The sequence below is a fragment of the Salvelinus fontinalis genome, chromosome 10 (assembly GCF_029448725.1).
Source record: "Salvelinus fontinalis isolate EN_2023a chromosome 10, ASM2944872v1, whole genome shotgun sequence".
Classification (NCBI taxonomy): Eukaryota; Metazoa; Chordata; class Actinopteri; order Salmoniformes; family Salmonidae; genus Salvelinus; species Salvelinus fontinalis.
Genome location: NC_074674.1, coordinates 10,178,512 through 10,195,093, shown reverse-complemented (window position 1 = coordinate 10,195,093; position 16,582 = coordinate 10,178,512). Strand labels below are relative to the sequence as shown.

The window sequence follows — 16,582 nt, the reverse complement described above, 5'->3', positions numbered from 1 at the left end:
CACAAACTGATACAACATGTCTCTGATCTGCTGCTCAATGTCCACAGGCTGGTCCCCTACTGGGACCTTGGTCATCCCTGGCAAGTCCACCAGAGTCAGATTCAGGACTAGAGGAGAGAGGGGAGAGAGAAGGGGAGAGAGGGGTAAAGGGAGAGAGGGGAGAGAGGGGTAAAGGGAGAGAGGGGAGAGAGGGGAGGACAGAGAGGAGAGCGATGTGAAAGGCAGAGGGGATAGAAGGGGAGGGTAGAGGGGAAAGGGGAAGAGAGTGTGGAGAGAAGAGAGGGAGGAGAGAGGAGTGGGTAGAGAGGTGGAGACAGAGAGAGATTTGTAAATATGATATCAGATCCGATGAATGATACTAACCTTGAAAATAAAATACTATATAATATAATTAATAGTACCTGATTGAGACTCACTATACAACAACCAACTTTGGGCCCTGGCTATACCATACAATCAAACTTGGTTGCCAGTTGTGACCAATAGGGAATAGGGAAACTTGATTCACCAAATTCTGTGTATAGAATTAAGATACTTGTATTCCACTTTCTAAAGTTAAACTACTCTTTCCTACAATCAAAGTATTATGAGTGTCGCCATGGTAGTTCTGCCAAGTTGCCCATGTGCCAAGATGCAGGATCTGTGTCCTCACCATGTGGGGAGTAGACCCTGAGATTTATTGGCACAGGTGAGATTCCCTTATTCTGCCCAGTGATGCGATCCGTCTCCGCCTCGATCTCCCCACGAACCTCATCGAAGTCTGTGAACTTCTTCCCCTTACAGTGAAGGAACTCAGCATATTCTGCAGAAGGAGAGGGGGACAGAGAAGAGGAGAGGAAAGGAAAGGAGGAGTGAGGATAACAAAATCATTCAAGAACAATGACAAAAACAGGACACCATTTTTGGCAGTTTAAATGGAAATGTGGACAGTCGTTCTGTCATATCTTGACTTTTCATCACTCACAGTTTGAATGGAAATGAGGACAGTCGTTCTGTCATATCTTGACTTTTCATCACTCACAGTTTGAATGGAAATGAGGACAGTCGTTCTGTCATATCTTGACTTTTCATCACTCACAGTTTGAAAGATGATGTAGCAACACTAGATGGCACTATTGATGAAACTGTGAGACGGACACAGACCTTGTAATGATCCAAAATACTTAGAAGCCCATTTTGTCCAATTGGTAATACAGGATATGAATAAGGCCTTATATGTAAACACCGCTGCTAACAGGATCTCAGGTAACCATGTTTGGTCTTGACAGTTGATGAGATTGGTGTTTTGTTTATTTATTTTGCAAAGGGATTATTTTGAATCTACCTCTCCAATGACTTTGGGTAGGCTATACATTACTTGAGCATTAAGGACTGAACCAGGTTTTCCTCTAGGACAGTTTGGTCTTCATGAACCTTAAAATATATATTGAAATGTTGTAATATACAGTAAATGCAATACATCTGCAAACTGGGTTTCAAAAAACGAATAAAGCAACACCTCACAGCACAACACCTCTCCCCCATGTGACCAAATGTTTGTGTGTATGTACGGACATGTATGTGCAATTGATAGATGCACACACACACACTCTAACACACACACTACACAGTGTATGTAAGGACATGTACAGTGCATTCAGAAAGTATTCAGACCTCTTGACTTTTCCCACATTTTGTTACATTACAGCCTTATTAAAAAATGTATTAAATATTGTTTTTTCCTCATCAATCTACACACAATACCCCATAATGACAAACCGAAAACAGTTTTTTTGAAATGTTTGCAAATACTTATTCTTATACTTATACATGTGCTTCTACACCTGCATTGCTTGCTGTTTGGTGTTTTAGGCTGGGTTTCTGTACAGCACTTTGAGACATCAGCTGATGTAGGAAGGGCTTTATAAATACATTTGATTGAATTTGATTGATTTACTTATTTACATAAGTATTCAGACCCTTTGCTATGAGACTCGAAATTGAGATCAGGTGCATTCTGTTTCCATTGATCATCCTTGAGATGTTTCTACAACTTGATTGGTGTCAACCTGTGGTACATTCAATTGATTGGACATGATTTGGAAAGGGACACACCTGTCTATATAAGGTCCCACAGTTGACAGTGGATGTCAGAGCAAAAACCAAGCCATGGTCGAAGGAATTGTCTGTAAAGATCTGAGACAGGATTGTGTCGAGGCACAGATCTGGGGATGGATACCAAAAAATGTCTGCAGCATTGAAGGTCCCCAAGAACACATTGGCCTCCATCATAGACTCTTCCTAGAAGGGCTTTGGTCAGGGAGGTAACCAAGAACCCGATGGTCAATCTGACAGAGCTGCAGAGTTCCTCTGAGGACATGGGAGATACTTCCAGAAGGACAACAATCTCTGCAGCACTCCCACCAATCAGGCCTTTATGATAGAGTGGCAAGACGGAAGCCACTCCTCAGCAAAAGGCACATGACAGCCCGCTTGGAGTTTGCCAAAAGGCACCTAAAGACTTTCAGACCATGAGAAACAAGATTCTCTGGTCTGATGAAACCAAGGCAAAACTCTTTGGCAAAGTACAGAGAAGTCCTTGATGAAAACCTGCTCCAGAGCGCTCAGGACCTCAGACTGGGACGAAGGTTCACCTTCCAACAGGACAACGACTCTAAGCACATAGCCAAGACAACGCAGGAGTGGCTTCGGGACATGTCTCTGAATGTCCTTGAGTGGCCAAGCCAGAGCTGGACTTAAACCCGATCTAACATCTCTGGAAAGACCTGAAAATAACTTTGCAGCAACGCTCCCCATCCAACCTGACAGAGCTTGAGAAGATCTGCAGAGACGAATGGAAGAAACTCCCCAAATACAGGTGTGCCAAACTTGTAGCGTCAAACCCAAGAAGAGTTGAGGCTGTAATCGCTGCCAAAGGTGCTTCAACAAAGTACTGAATATAGGATCTGAATACTTATGTAAACATGATATTTAAAATTTTGATAAATAAAATTTTGATAAACCTGTTTTTGCTTTATTGTGTGTAGATTGATGAGAAAAAAATGACAATTTTATACATTTTAGAATAAGGCTGTAATGTAACAAAATGTGAAAAAAGTGAAGAGGTCTGAATTCTTTCTGAATGCACTGTATGTATAATTCATAGATGCACACACTACACACACCCACACATCATTATTATTTATTTATTTAACTTTTTTTATTGTTTACATTTGTGTCTTTCATTTGATTTTAATGTTTTTAATTTGTTTACATTGTAAAGTATTTTTACCAGTAAAGTTTCTTTCCTTATGTGTCAGACCCCAGTTAGACTCACTGTCACCATTGCTGGCTTTCTAGGCAGAGTTGCAAAGAAAAGCCATATCTCAGACTGGCCAACAAAAATAAAAGATTAAGATGGGCAAAAGAACACAGACACTGGACAGAGGATCTCTGCCTAGAAGGCCAGCATCCCGGAGTTGCCTCTTCCCTGTTGACGTTGAGACTGGTGTTTTGCGGTTACTATTTAATGAAGCTGCTAGTTTCTCAAACTAGACATGGTAATGTACTTGTCCTCTTGCTCAGTTGTGCACCTGGGACTCCAACTCCTCTTTCAATTCTGCTTAGAGCCAGTTTGCACTGTTCTGTGAAGGGAGTAGTACACAGCGTTGTATGAGATCTTCAGTTTCTTGGCAATTTCTCACATGGAATAGCCTTCATTTCTCAGAACAAGAATAGACTGATGAGTTTCAGAAGAAAGGCTTTGTTTCTGGCCATTTTGAGCCTGTAATCGAACCCGCAAATGCTGATGCTCCAGATCCTCAACTAGTCTAAAGAAGGCCAGTTTTATTGCTTGTTTAATCAGGACAACAGTTTTCAGCTGTTCTAACATAATTGCAAAAGGGTTTTCTAATGATCAATTAGCCTTTTAAAATGATAAACTTGGATTAGCTAACACAACGTGCCATTGGAACACAGGAGTGATGGTCGCTGATAATGGGCCTCTGTACTCCTATGTAGATAATCCATAAAAAATCTGCAATTTCCAGCTACAATAGTCCTTTACAACATTAACAATGTCTACACTGTATTTCTGATCAATTTGATGCTATTTTAATTGCTTTTCTTTCAAAAACAAGGACATTTCTAAGTAAACCCAATCTTTTGAACGGTAGTGTATATACACTGCTCAAAAAAAATAAAGGGAACACTTAAACAACACAATGTAACTCCAAGTCAATCACATTTCTGTGAAATCAAACTGTCCACTTAGGAAGCAACACAGATTGACAATAAATTTCACATGCTGTTGTGCAAATGGAATAGACAAAAGGTGAAAATTATGGGCAATTAGCAAGACACCCCCAAAAAAGGAGTGATTCTGCAGGTGGTGACAGACCACTTCTCAGTTCCTATGCTTCCTGGCTGATGTTTTTGGTCACTTTTGAATGCTGGCGGTGCTCTCACTCTAGTGGTAGCATGAGACGGAGTCTACAACCCACACAAGTGGCTTAGGTAGTGCAGTTCATCCAGGATGGCACATCAATGCGAGCTGTGGCAAAAAGGTTTGCTGTGTCTGTCAGCGTAGTTTCCAGAGCATGGAGGCGCTACCAGGAGACAGGCCAGTACATCAGGAGACGTGGAGGAGGCCGTAGGAGGGCAACAACCCAGCAGCAGGACCACTACCTCCGCCTTTGTGCAAGGAGGTGCACTGCCAGCGCCCTGCAAAATGACCTCCAGCAGGCCACAAATGTGCATGTGTCAGCATATGGTCTCACAAGGGGTCTGAGGATCTCATCTCGGTACCTATTGGCAGTCACTAGAGTGAGAGCACCACCAGCATTCAAAAGTGACCAAAAACATCAGCCAGGAAGCATAGGAAGAGAAGTGGTCTGTGGTCACCACCTGCAGAATCACTCCTTTTTTGGGGGTGTCTTGCTAATTGCCCATAATTTCCACCTTTTGTCTATTCCATTTGCACAACAGCATGTGAAATTTATTGTCAATCAGTGTTGCTTCCTAAGTGGACAGTTTGATTTCACAGAAGTGTGATTGACTTGGAGTTACATTGTGTTGTTTAAGTGTTCCCTATATTTTTTTGAGCAGTGTATATATATATATATATATATATATATATATATATATATATAATATTTTGCATTGTGCCTGTTATTGAAAGCCTACTCTGCCTTATGAAGTTACCATAACAACACTACCAAGCCACTGTCATGAAATCAAATCAAAGTTTATTTGTCACATGCGCCGAATACAACAGGTGTAGACCTTACAGTGAAATGCTTACTTACAGGCTCTAACCAATAGTGCAAAAAAGGTATTAGGTGAACAATAGGTAAGTAAAGAAATAAAACAACAGTAAAAAGACAGGCTATATACAGTAGCAAGGCTATAAAAGTAGTGAGGCTACATACAGACACCGGTTAGTCAGGCTGATTGAGGTAGTATGTACATGTAGATATGGTTAAAGTGACTATGCATATATGATGAACAGAGAGTAGCAGTAGCGTACAAGAGGGGTTGGCGAGTGGCGGGTGGCGGGACACAATGCAGATAGCCCGGTTAGCCAATATGCAGGAGCACTGGTTGGTCGGCCCAATTGAGGTAGTATGTACATGAATGTATAGTTAAAGTGACTATGCATATATGATAAACAGAAAGTAGCAGCAGCGTAAAAGAGGGGGTGGGGCGGGGGCACACAATGCAAATAGTCCGGGTAGCCACTTGATTACCTGTTCAGGAGTCTTATGGCTTGGGGGTAAAAACTGTTGAGAAGCCTTTTTGTCCTAGACTTGGCACTCCCGTACCGCTTGCCATGCTGTAGTAGAGAGAACAGTCTATGACTGGGATGGCTGGTGTCTTTGACAATTTTTAGGGCCTTCCTCTGACACCGCCTGGTATAGAGGTCCTGGATGGCAGGCAGCCTGGACCTCAGGAACACTGGTGTGGTGCTGCCACAGCACTCCTTCACATTTTTACATTTGAGAATAGACGGGGCTGGTAAAACTATTCCTTGAAAATGTATTTGGATAAATTCTAAATAAATGATTTTTAATTACCACAAAAAATTCCATGAAAAACAATAGAATGACAAACCAAATAAATATGTATGGCGGCCTAGAGTTATTCATACCCCTTGACTTATTCCACATTTTGTTGTGTTACAGCCTGAATTCAAAATTGATTTAAAAATAATAATTAAATACAACATAATGACAAAGTGAAAGTATGATTTTTTTAATTTTAGCAAATTTATAGAAAATTAAATAGAGAGATAAGTATTCACACCCCTGAGTCAATACATGTTAGAATCAACTTTGTCAGCAATTACAGCTGTGATTCTTTCTGGGTAAGTCTCTAAGAGCCTGGCACACTTGGATTGTACAATATTTGCACATGATTCTTTTTCAATTCTATAAGCTCTGTCAAGTTGGTTGTTGATCATTGCTAGACAGCCATCTTCTCGTCTTGCTATAGAATTTCAAGCTGATTTAAGTCAAAACTGTAACTAGGCCACTCAGGAACATTCAATGTCGTCTTGGTAAGCAACTACATTGTATATTTGGCCTTGGGTTTTAGGTTATTGTCCTGCTGAAAGGTGAATTTGTCTCCCAGTGTTTGGAAAGCAGACCGAACCAGGGTTACAAGGATTTTATCTTTGCTTAGCTCTATTCTGTTTATTTTTATCCCAGAAAACTCCCCATTCCTTGTCAATGAAAAGCATACTCATAACATGATGCAGCCACCACTAAAATATGAAGAATGGTACTAAGTGATGTGTTTTGTTGGATTTTCACCAAACATTACACTTTGTATTCACATCAAAAAATGTATATCTTTCCCACATTTTTGTCAGTATTACTTTAGTGCCTTATTGCAAACAGGATGTGTTTCGGAATATTTCTATTCTGTACAGGCTTCCTTCTTTTCACTCTGTCATTTAGGTTAGTATTGTGGAGTAACTACAACTACAATCCATCCCCAGTTTTCTCCTATCACAGCCATTAAACTCTGTAACTGTTTTAAAGTCACCATTGGCCTCGTGGTGAAATCCCTGAGCGGTTTCCTTCGTCTATGACAACTGAGTTAGGAAGGACACCTGTATCTTTGTAGTGACTGGGTGTTTTGATACACCCACCAAAGTGTAATTAATAACGTCACCATGTTCAAAGGGATATTCAATCTCAGTTTTTTTTTTTTTTTGACCCATGTACCAATAGGTGCCCTTCTTTGCGAGGCATTGGAAAACCTCCCTGGTCTTTGTGTTTGAAATGATCTGCTCGACTAAGGGACCATAAAGATAATTGTATGTGTTGGGTACAGAGGTGAGGTAGTCATTCAAAAATCATGTTAAACACTATTATTACACACAGAGTGAGTCCATACAACTTATTATGTGACTTGTTATGCAAATTGTTACTCCTGAACTTATTTAGGCTTGCCATAACAAAGGGGTTGAATACTTATTGAATCAAGACATTTCAGCTTCTAATTTGTTATACATTTGTAAAAATGTCTAGAAACATTTTCCCACGTAGACATTATGGGTGTCACGATCGTGTGGGTGAGAGACGGACCAAAACGCAGCATTTGGAAAATAAGCCATCTTCTTTTTATTTTGAAGAAGGCAAAAACGAAACAAAACACTCTTACAAAACTAACAAAACAAACAAACGACCGTGAAGCTATGAACGTAGTGCACATACAGGCTACAAACGTATAACATAGACAATTACCCACAACAAACTAAAGCCTATGGCTACCTTAAATATGGCTCCCAATCAGAGACAACAGAAATCAGCTGTCTCTAATTGGGAACCCATTCAGGCAACCATAGACTTTCCTAGACAACTACACCCAACATAGACACAGATAGACACATTCACTCAACACAAACCCATACACTACACCCAACACCCCCTTTACCATATAACCACCCAAAACCGACAAAACACAAAACATTCCCCCATGTCACACCCTGACCTAACTAAAATAATAAAGAAAACAAAGAGTACTAAGGCCAGGGCGTGACATAATCCCCCCCTTAAGGTGCAAACTCCGGGCGCACCAGCACACAGTCTTGGGGAGGGTCTGGGTGGGTTTCCTTCCACGGTGGCGGCTCCGGCACTGGTCGTGGTCCCCACCCCACCACAGTCACTAACCGCCTCCGTAGCTTCCTCCAAATGGCCCCCCTCCACATTAACCCCACTGAATTAAGGGGCAGCTCCGGACTAAGGGGCAGCTCCGGACTAAGGGGCAGCTCCGGACTAAGGGGCAGCTCCGGACTAAGGGGCAGCTCCGGACTAAGGGGCAGCTCCGGACTAAGGGGCAGCTCCGGACTAAGGGGCAGCTCCGGACTAAGGGGCAGTACCAGGATAAGGGGCAGCACCAGGATAAGGGGCAGCACCAGGATAAGGGGCAGCACCAGGATAAGGGGCAGCTCCGGACTGAGGGACGGCAGCTCCGGACTGAGGGACGGCAGCTCCGGACTGAGGGACGGCAGCTCCGGACTGAGGGACGGCAGCTCCGGACTGAGGGACGGTAGCTCCGGACTGAGGGACGGCAGCTCCGGACTGAGGGACGGCAGCTCCGGACTGAGGGACGGCAGCTCCGGACTGAGGGACGGCCCATGGCTGGCTGACGGATCTGGCTGCTCATGGCTGGCTGACGGATCTGGCTGCTCATGGCTGGCTGACGGATCTGGCTGCTCATGGCTGGCTGACGGATCTGGCTGCTCATGGCTGGCTGACGGATCTGGCTGCTCATGGCTGGCTGACGGATCTGGCTGCTCATGGCTGGCTGACGGATTTGGCTGCTCATGGCTGGCTGACGGATCTGGCTGCTCATGGCTGGCTGACGGATCTGGCTGCTCATGGCTGGCTGACGGATCTGGCTGCTCATGGCTGGCTGGCGGCTCTGGCAGATCCTGTCTAGTTGGCGGCTCTGGCAGATCCTGTCTGGTTGGCGGCTCTGGCAGATCCTGTCTGACGAATGGCTCTAGCGGCTCCTGACTGACGAACGGCTCTGACGGCTCGGGACAGACGGGCGGCTCTAATGGCTCGGGGCAGACGGGCGGCTCTAATGGCGCTGGGTAGACGGATGGCTCAGATGGCGCTGGGTAGACGGATGGCTCAGATGGCGCTGGGTAGACGGATGGCTCAGATGGCGCTGGGTAGACGGATGGCTCAGATGGTGCTGGGTAGACGGATGGCTCAGATGGTGCTTGGCAGACGGGCAGTTCAGGCATCGCTGTGCAGACGGCAGACTCTGGCCGGCTGAGGCGCACTGTAGGCCTGGTGCGTGGTGCCGGAACTGGTGGTACCGGGCTGGGGACACGCATCTCAGGGCTAGTGCGGGGATAAGGAACAGGGCATACTGGACCCTGGGAGTGCACATTAGGCCCAGTGCGTGGTGCCGGAACTGGTGGTACCGGACTGGGGACACGCATCTCAGGGCTAGTGCGGGGAGCAGCAACAGGACGCACAGGACTCTGGGGACACACAGGAGGCTTGGTGCGTGATTTAGGCACTGGTGGTAAAGGGCTGGAGACACGCACAATAGGGCTAGTGCGTGGAGGAGGCACTGGTGGTACTGGGCTAGGGACTGTCACAGGAGAGTTAGTACGTGGGGCTGATACAGGAGGTGCAGGACTAGGGAGGCGTACAGGAGGCCTGGTTCGTGGGACTGTCATTCCCAGACGGTTAGCACGCACATCAGGACTAGCATGGAGAGCTGACTCAGGTAACATCACCTCCCGCACACGCTCTGTCGGGTGGATCTTGTGCCTCACGCACCAACACAGCAGCTCCCTCATTTCACTCTCTTCCAACCTCCCCAATAAATCCTTAACAGTCTCTGTATCATTCCCATTGCTCACCTCCAATATCAGCCCGACTGGCTCAGGTTCCCTCTTAGAGTCCTCACGGGTAGCACGGGAAGTTGACGCAGATCTCCCATCTGGACTCGCCACACTCCCCATGAGCCCCTCCCCAAGACATTTTTGGGTATTACTCACAGGTTTCCAGCCTTGCTTCCGTGCTGCCTCCTCATATCGCCTCCTCTCGGCTTTCGCTGCCTCCAGCTCTTCACGAGGGAGGCGATATTCTCCCGGTTGTGCCCAAGGTCCCTTACCATCCAGTATCTCCTCCCATGTCCAAGAATCCTGTGTAGGTGGGTCCTGTTGCCGCTTTACATGCCGCTTGGTCCTGCATTGGTGGGTAATTCTGTCACGATCGTGTGGGTGAGAGACGGACCAAAACGCAGCATTTGGAAAATAAGCCATCTTCTTTTTATTTTGAAGAAGGCAAAAACGAAACAAAATACTCTTACAAAACCAACAAAACAAACAAACGACCATGAAGCTATGAACGTAGTGCACATACAGGCTACAAACGTATAACATAGACAATTACCCACAACAAACTAAAGCCTATGGCTACCTTAAATATGGCTCCCAATCAGAGACAACAGAAATCAGCTGTCTCTAATTGGGAACCCATTCAGGCAACCATAGACTTTCCTAGACAACTACACCCAACATAGGCACAGATAGACACATTCACTCAACACAAACCCATACACTACACCCAACACCCCCTTTACCATATAACCACCCAAAACCGACAAAACACAAAACATTCCCCCATGTCACACCCTGACCTAACTAAAATAATAAAGAAAACAAAGAATACTAAGGCCAGGGCGTGACAATGGGGTATTGTGTGTAGGACAGTGACACCAAATCTCAATTTAATCCATTTTAAATTCAGGCTGTAGCACAACAACATTTAGAAAAATTCAAGGGGTGTGAATACTTTCTGAAGGCACTGTAGGTAAATGGTGGTTTCTTCCCTGTCTTCTCTCTGGCGGTGGCGAGAATGATGAAGAACTATACAGGTTACGTGTGCACAGTGGAGGCCCGTCGGAGGCTTGACCACTTTGGCCAGTCAGAAAATTGAAAAAAATACAAATTCCCTGTGTGTCTGCATTAATGTTCATAAAACTCCTCTCTACTCTAACACAGTGGAACCCAGAATATATGTGATCACTTGGTTACAGCGAAACTATTCTCCCAAAGACACCCAAACCAGAGTGGCCACTGCAAAGCCCAAAGAGCCTGACCCTCTGGAAGTTGCTGTAGCCCTGTTTGGGATATTTAGCCTACATTGGCTATTGGTTGAGACGCAGGGCCCGTTCTAGCCTGGTATGACAGGGTGAGCAATTGGAAATGTGAATTGGGCAAAGATGGAGGTAATAATGCATTTAGGTTATAGGTTTTTGAGCTACATGAATACACCACACCAAAAGCTTGAGTATATGGCTGTTTTATAACAAATACACAGAGCTGTCCTTCACCTTTCCTTCAGCACCACAAGTTGGTTCAACTTCTTTAATATCATTGCACGATCCTGGTGCTGTCCTTTCAGCACCACGAAGGACGCTCTAATCGCTTGAAATGGCATGTCATCAAGATCTGTTGCCTACGGCTAATAGTCAAACTCATCACATAATATTATTACTACTACAAATAGAAGATTATCACTTTTCACAATGGCGCTCGTTTAGTAAAGTTAGAAGCTGAATCATTGTCTTGCAAGATCACATAATGATTCATTTGCATTTTCCATAACATAGTAGTCCTCCGACACTACTGTTACACCAACAACACCTCATTTGGAATGAGATTTTAGGATGGTTCGCTGAAGCTGAATCGTAAAAAAAAAATGCACCAAATACCAACAGAACCACTAGGCAGGACATACGCTTTGAATGAAACGAAACACAAGAAAGGCTAATAGTGGTTTAACACCATCTGCTCTAACACTCTCTCAAAACAGCCATTCAAGAATATATAAATGCATATTACCATGAAACTGATTGAGATCAATCAAATGATTGGCATGGAGATGCAGTTTGGACGTTTCACCGGTAAAACGTGAATAATTATCATTCACAATTGAGAGTGATGATGGCAGACGATGCAATTGGAGGATACATTTTATGCATATTCAATAATGATAGGCTATTCATTTGGCTATATTTTACGGTACAAACTTTGACTGAGAAAATTATGATGTCATATACAAAAACAATCGCTATCCCTCACCTAAAACAAAATGCACTACACCACTACTCTGGAGAGGAGGCAGGTGGAAGGGAGGGATGGGGAAGAGTTTACCTGTGGGACAGTTGATCAGCTGGAGGACCAAGGGACGGCGGGTGACAATGCCAGAGCCACGGGGAAGAAAATCTCTGTAACACATGGGAGAGAGAAGTGAGAAAAGAAACGGAAACACCATATTCATTAAGCATCTCAGAGAAGGAGTGCTGATCATGTCAAATACATTTTGACCTCATAGAAAGTGGGACTGAGAGAGAGAGAGAGAGAGAGAGAGAGGGAGAGAGAGAGAGAGAGAAAGAGAGAGCAGAGAGAGAGAGAGTGGAGAGAGAGAGAGAGAGAGAGAGAGAGAGAGAGAGAGAGAGAGAGAGAGAGAGAGCGGAGAGAGCGGAGAGAGCGGAGAGAGCGGAGAGAGAGAGAGAGAGAGAGAGAGAGAAAGAGAGAGCAGAGAGAGAGAGAGAGTGGAGAGAGAGAGAGAGAGAGAGAGAGCGGAGAGAGCGGAGAGAGCGGAGAGAGAGAGAGATGAGAGGGAGAAAGAGAAAGGGTTGGAGGAAGAGAGAGAAACAGAAGATTGCAGAGAGGGAGAAAATTATTGAGAGGGTGAGGAAGGTAGAGCAGAGTAAATAACAGAAAAAACAGAGAGAGAGAGAGGGTGCAGAGAGGATGAGAGCGAGCAAGAGAAAGGGAGAGAGAGAAAGAAGGCGCAGGGAGAGAGAGAGATGTACTGTAGCTCTAGCACAGCTGAGGAGCACTCTCTTTCCTCAGCTCCATTGTCAGGTGGCAATGAATGGAATCAGAGCCTTGCCAGTCAGGCCTGGGCCTTTAATGGATAAATCACTGGATAATCAGCACCATAATTGCAGGCTTTGTTCAAACAAGGGGCAGCTAAAGTTAATAGCCTGAGAGCCCACCCGTATCATGTGACAGTGGTGCTTCTGCAAGCCGAGAACAGGACTCTACATTCTGCACGGTGTTTGCTGAAGAGCAACACTAATCTCATAGACAAAATCTTATTGGGACAAATATCCCCCATAAAACGATGAATTCTCCATGAATTCTCCATGAAATCTCCATGAATTATCCATTAATTCTCCATGGCATGGAGTGGTAAGAGAGAAGAAACATTTCCTCTTTTTTTTCTTCTGTCGTCTATTTCTGTTCTCCATGACACACTCAATGTAAGCTCTTTAAAAAAGACTGAAAGGCTCTCAGAAGACATTCTCCATACACTAGCATTGCAGACTCTATAGACTCCCTCTGAAGCTTTTATCAATGTTTTCAACTGTTTTGTCTTTCTTTTAATTTGCAGCTCTGGCTCAGAAAAAGAGAGAGAGAGTAAGAGAGAGATATGTGTCTCTTCAACTACCTCAGAAAAAGAGAGAGAGAGGGAGAGAGAGAAAGAGCGAGAGAGAGAGTGAGAGAGCAAGAGAGGGATATGAGTGTCTTCACCTGCCTCCAGCTATCTGTGAGACTGGTAACATGCAGATGGTATGGTACACAACATGGTCCTAAAGTGGCTGTGTGTGTGTGTGTGTGTGTGTGTGTGTGTGTGTGTGTGTGTGTGTGTGTGTGTGTGTGTGTGTGTGTGTGTGTGTGTGTGTGTGTGTGTGTGTGTGTGTGTGTGTGTGTGTGTGTGTGTGTGTGTGTGTGTGTGTGTGTGTGTGTGTGTGTGTGTGTGTGTGTGTGTGTGTGTGTGTGTGTGTGTGTGTGTGTGTGAGAACACACTACGTGCATGCGTAGTTGTTTTCTTCTGAAGAATTCTGCCGACACTGCCGTAACAGCAGTAGCAGCCATGGTGACATTGTTTGTATATATGCTGTTACATAGCCTGCTGACCTGACATTAGTCGTAGCTAATTCACTTCCACCTGCGGCTCAACAACCGGGGTCTAGAAGGGACATGCACCCAGATAGAATCTCATAGGGTCCTGTAAACCAAGAGCATGTAGGCTACTACGGTGCTTTTCGCTGCACCAGCAATACCATCTGCTAAATATGTGTATGTGACCAATAACATTTGATCTGTAGTAGTGCCTGATCTCTTCATTGCATCACCACCATAGATATTCACTTTACGGTGCTTGCGGGTCAATAGCGACCATGGCTGAATATTGACCGACGATGATATTAGTTAAGTATGCTCAGTGGGTTACTGAATGGACAGCAGTTTATGAGAATATATTCAGTTATGAATTATGATTGGCCAACTAAGAATAGTAGCCCGGCTAGCCAGATAATGTGACTACAATTGCGGATATTACTATAACCAGAGGCACAGTGCTAGCAGTTAGTGAAGACCCATTTGACTGGCGAGGAAGAGATTATACTAATTGAACTGCAGTCTCGCAACAAATGATTCTATAAGTGTTTATGAACAAATATGATCCAGCCATTCTCCAAGGCAAACACGCACAAACTTGTGCGCACACATAAACACACGTATGCACGCATGTACACACACACACACAAGCATGCACACTTATAAACACACACGTGTACACATAAACACACGCATGCACGCATGTACACACGCACGCATGTACACACACACAAGCATGCACACTTATAAACACACACGTGTACACATAAACACACACATGCCTAACACACACACACATCTAACCTACGTCATTACAATAATTGACTGATATTATCCATTTCAGATCACTATCTGAACATAGAAAAACATAGAAAGCATTGGCAGCACAGTCTCGTCTACAACAGCTCCATTTCCTACTGTGTCAAATCAATTTCCTGTCTAAGGTCTCTCTCTGGTTGGGGTGTAAACCTGGCTTTCTCTGCACCTTCCTCTCCTCTAGTAACATCGTGTAGGGGACAGATGGCCCAAACTGCAGGTCCCCTCCTCTCCCCGTTCTCCACTCCGCCTTCCCCAAAAACACCACCATTTGGATTATCCAGATGGGTGGAGCCGGCACCAACAAACCAGACCCTGTCACACACACCACACCAATCCATCTTCATCCCAAACGCTGCTTTGGCTGGGGGGATGGCTCAAGGCAAGGCATGGTTCCTGGGGTATCCACCCCACACACGCGCACACGTGCACACATTCATACATATGCTACATACTTGCTGAATGGGCTCAGTCACACAAATGAGCAAACACGGATGGACACACACATGCACAAACCATCATGTAGCAATGCTGACAATAGCGTGTTATATGTGATTGCAGGGGAAAACAGAGTGAAGGAGTAGGTGAACAACCCCAGCCTGCCCCTGACCCCAGCCTGCCCCTCTCCTCCACCCCAGCCTGCCCCTCTCCTCCACCCCAGCCTGCCCCTCTCCTCCACCCCAGCCTGCCCCTCTCCTCCACCCCAGCCTGCCCCTCTCCTCCACCCCAGCCTGCCCCTCTCCTCCACCCCAGCCTGTCCTTCTCCTCCACCCCAGCCTGCCCCTCTCCTCCACCCCAGCCTGCCCCTCTCCTCCACCCCAGCCTGCACCTCTCCTCCACCCCAGCCTGCCCCTCTCCTCCACCCCAGCCTGCCCCTCCCCTCCACCCCATTCTGCCCCTCTCCTCCACCCCAGCCTGTATCTCTCCTACACCCCAGCCTGCACCTCTCCTTCACTCCAGCCTGCACCTCTCCTCCACCCCAGCCTGCACCTCTCCTCCACCCCAGCCTGCCCCTCTCCTCCACCCAGCCTGCCCCTCTCCTCCACCTCAGCCTGTCATTCTCCTCCACCCCAGCCCGCCCCTCTCCTCCACCCCAGCCTGCCCCTCTCCTCAACCCCAGCCTGTACCTCTCCTCCACCCCAGCCTGCCCCTCTCCTCCACCCCAGCCTGCCCCTCTCCTCCACCCCAGCCTGTATCTCTCCTCCACCCCAGCCTGCACCTCTCCTCCACCCCAGCCTGCACCTCTCCTCCACCCCAGCCTGCCCCTCCCCTCCACCCCAGCCTGCCCCTCTCCTCCACCCCAGCCTGCCCCTCCCCTCCCCTCCACCCCAGCCTGCCCCTCTCCTCCACCCCAGCCTGCCCCTCTCCTCCACCCCAGCCTGCACCTCTCCTCCACCCCCGCCTGCACCTCTCCTCTCCTCCACCCCAGCCTGTACCTCTCCTCCACCCCAGCCTGCCCCTCCCCTCCACCCCAGCCTGCCCCTCTCCTCCACCCCAGCCTGCCCCTCTCCTCCACCCCAGCCTGTATCTCTCCTCCACCCCAGCCTGCACCTCTCCTCCACCCCAGCCTGCACCTCTCCTCCACCCCCACCTTCTCGGTCACGTGTGGGCAGCTGTGATTATGGACAGTCCCCCCATCTACCATCCGTCTAATCCCACTGGGAGACTCAACCCCTCCCCTTGTCTGGTGATAGCATACAAACGCATCAGCCAGCGGCTATCCACTGCCAAAGCAAGATCGACTATGAAGGCACTGAGGAGACAAACATATCCACCCATAAGGAAACGGTATAAACAAACAGATATTCAATATCATATTGTGTCTCTGCTGTGTAT

The 16,582-nt window shown here is 46.4% G+C and overlaps 1 protein-coding gene across 10 annotated transcripts in view; it reads right to left on the bottom strand.

Moving 5' to 3' along the window:
- LOC129863595 (dynamin-1-like) overlaps nt 1–16,582 on the bottom strand; it is a 108,960-nt gene that overhangs the window by 81,177 nt on the left and 11,201 nt on the right. For all 10 annotated transcript variants that reach the window (XR_008760980.1, XM_055935680.1, XM_055935687.1 and 7 more), the window contains exons 2-4: nt 12,173–12,246; nt 653–802; nt 1–107 (exon numbers count right to left, since the gene is read on the bottom strand). The exon at nt 1–107 is cut by the window's left edge and continues 97 nt beyond it. Coding sequence is in view for 9 of the 10 variants with exons in the window: in XM_055935680.1 (XP_055791655.1) it covers nt 1–107; nt 653–802; nt 12,173–12,246 (331 nt within the window). In the remaining variant the exon portion in view is untranslated. The remainder of the gene's footprint in view (nt 108–652; nt 803–12,172; nt 12,247–16,582) is intronic.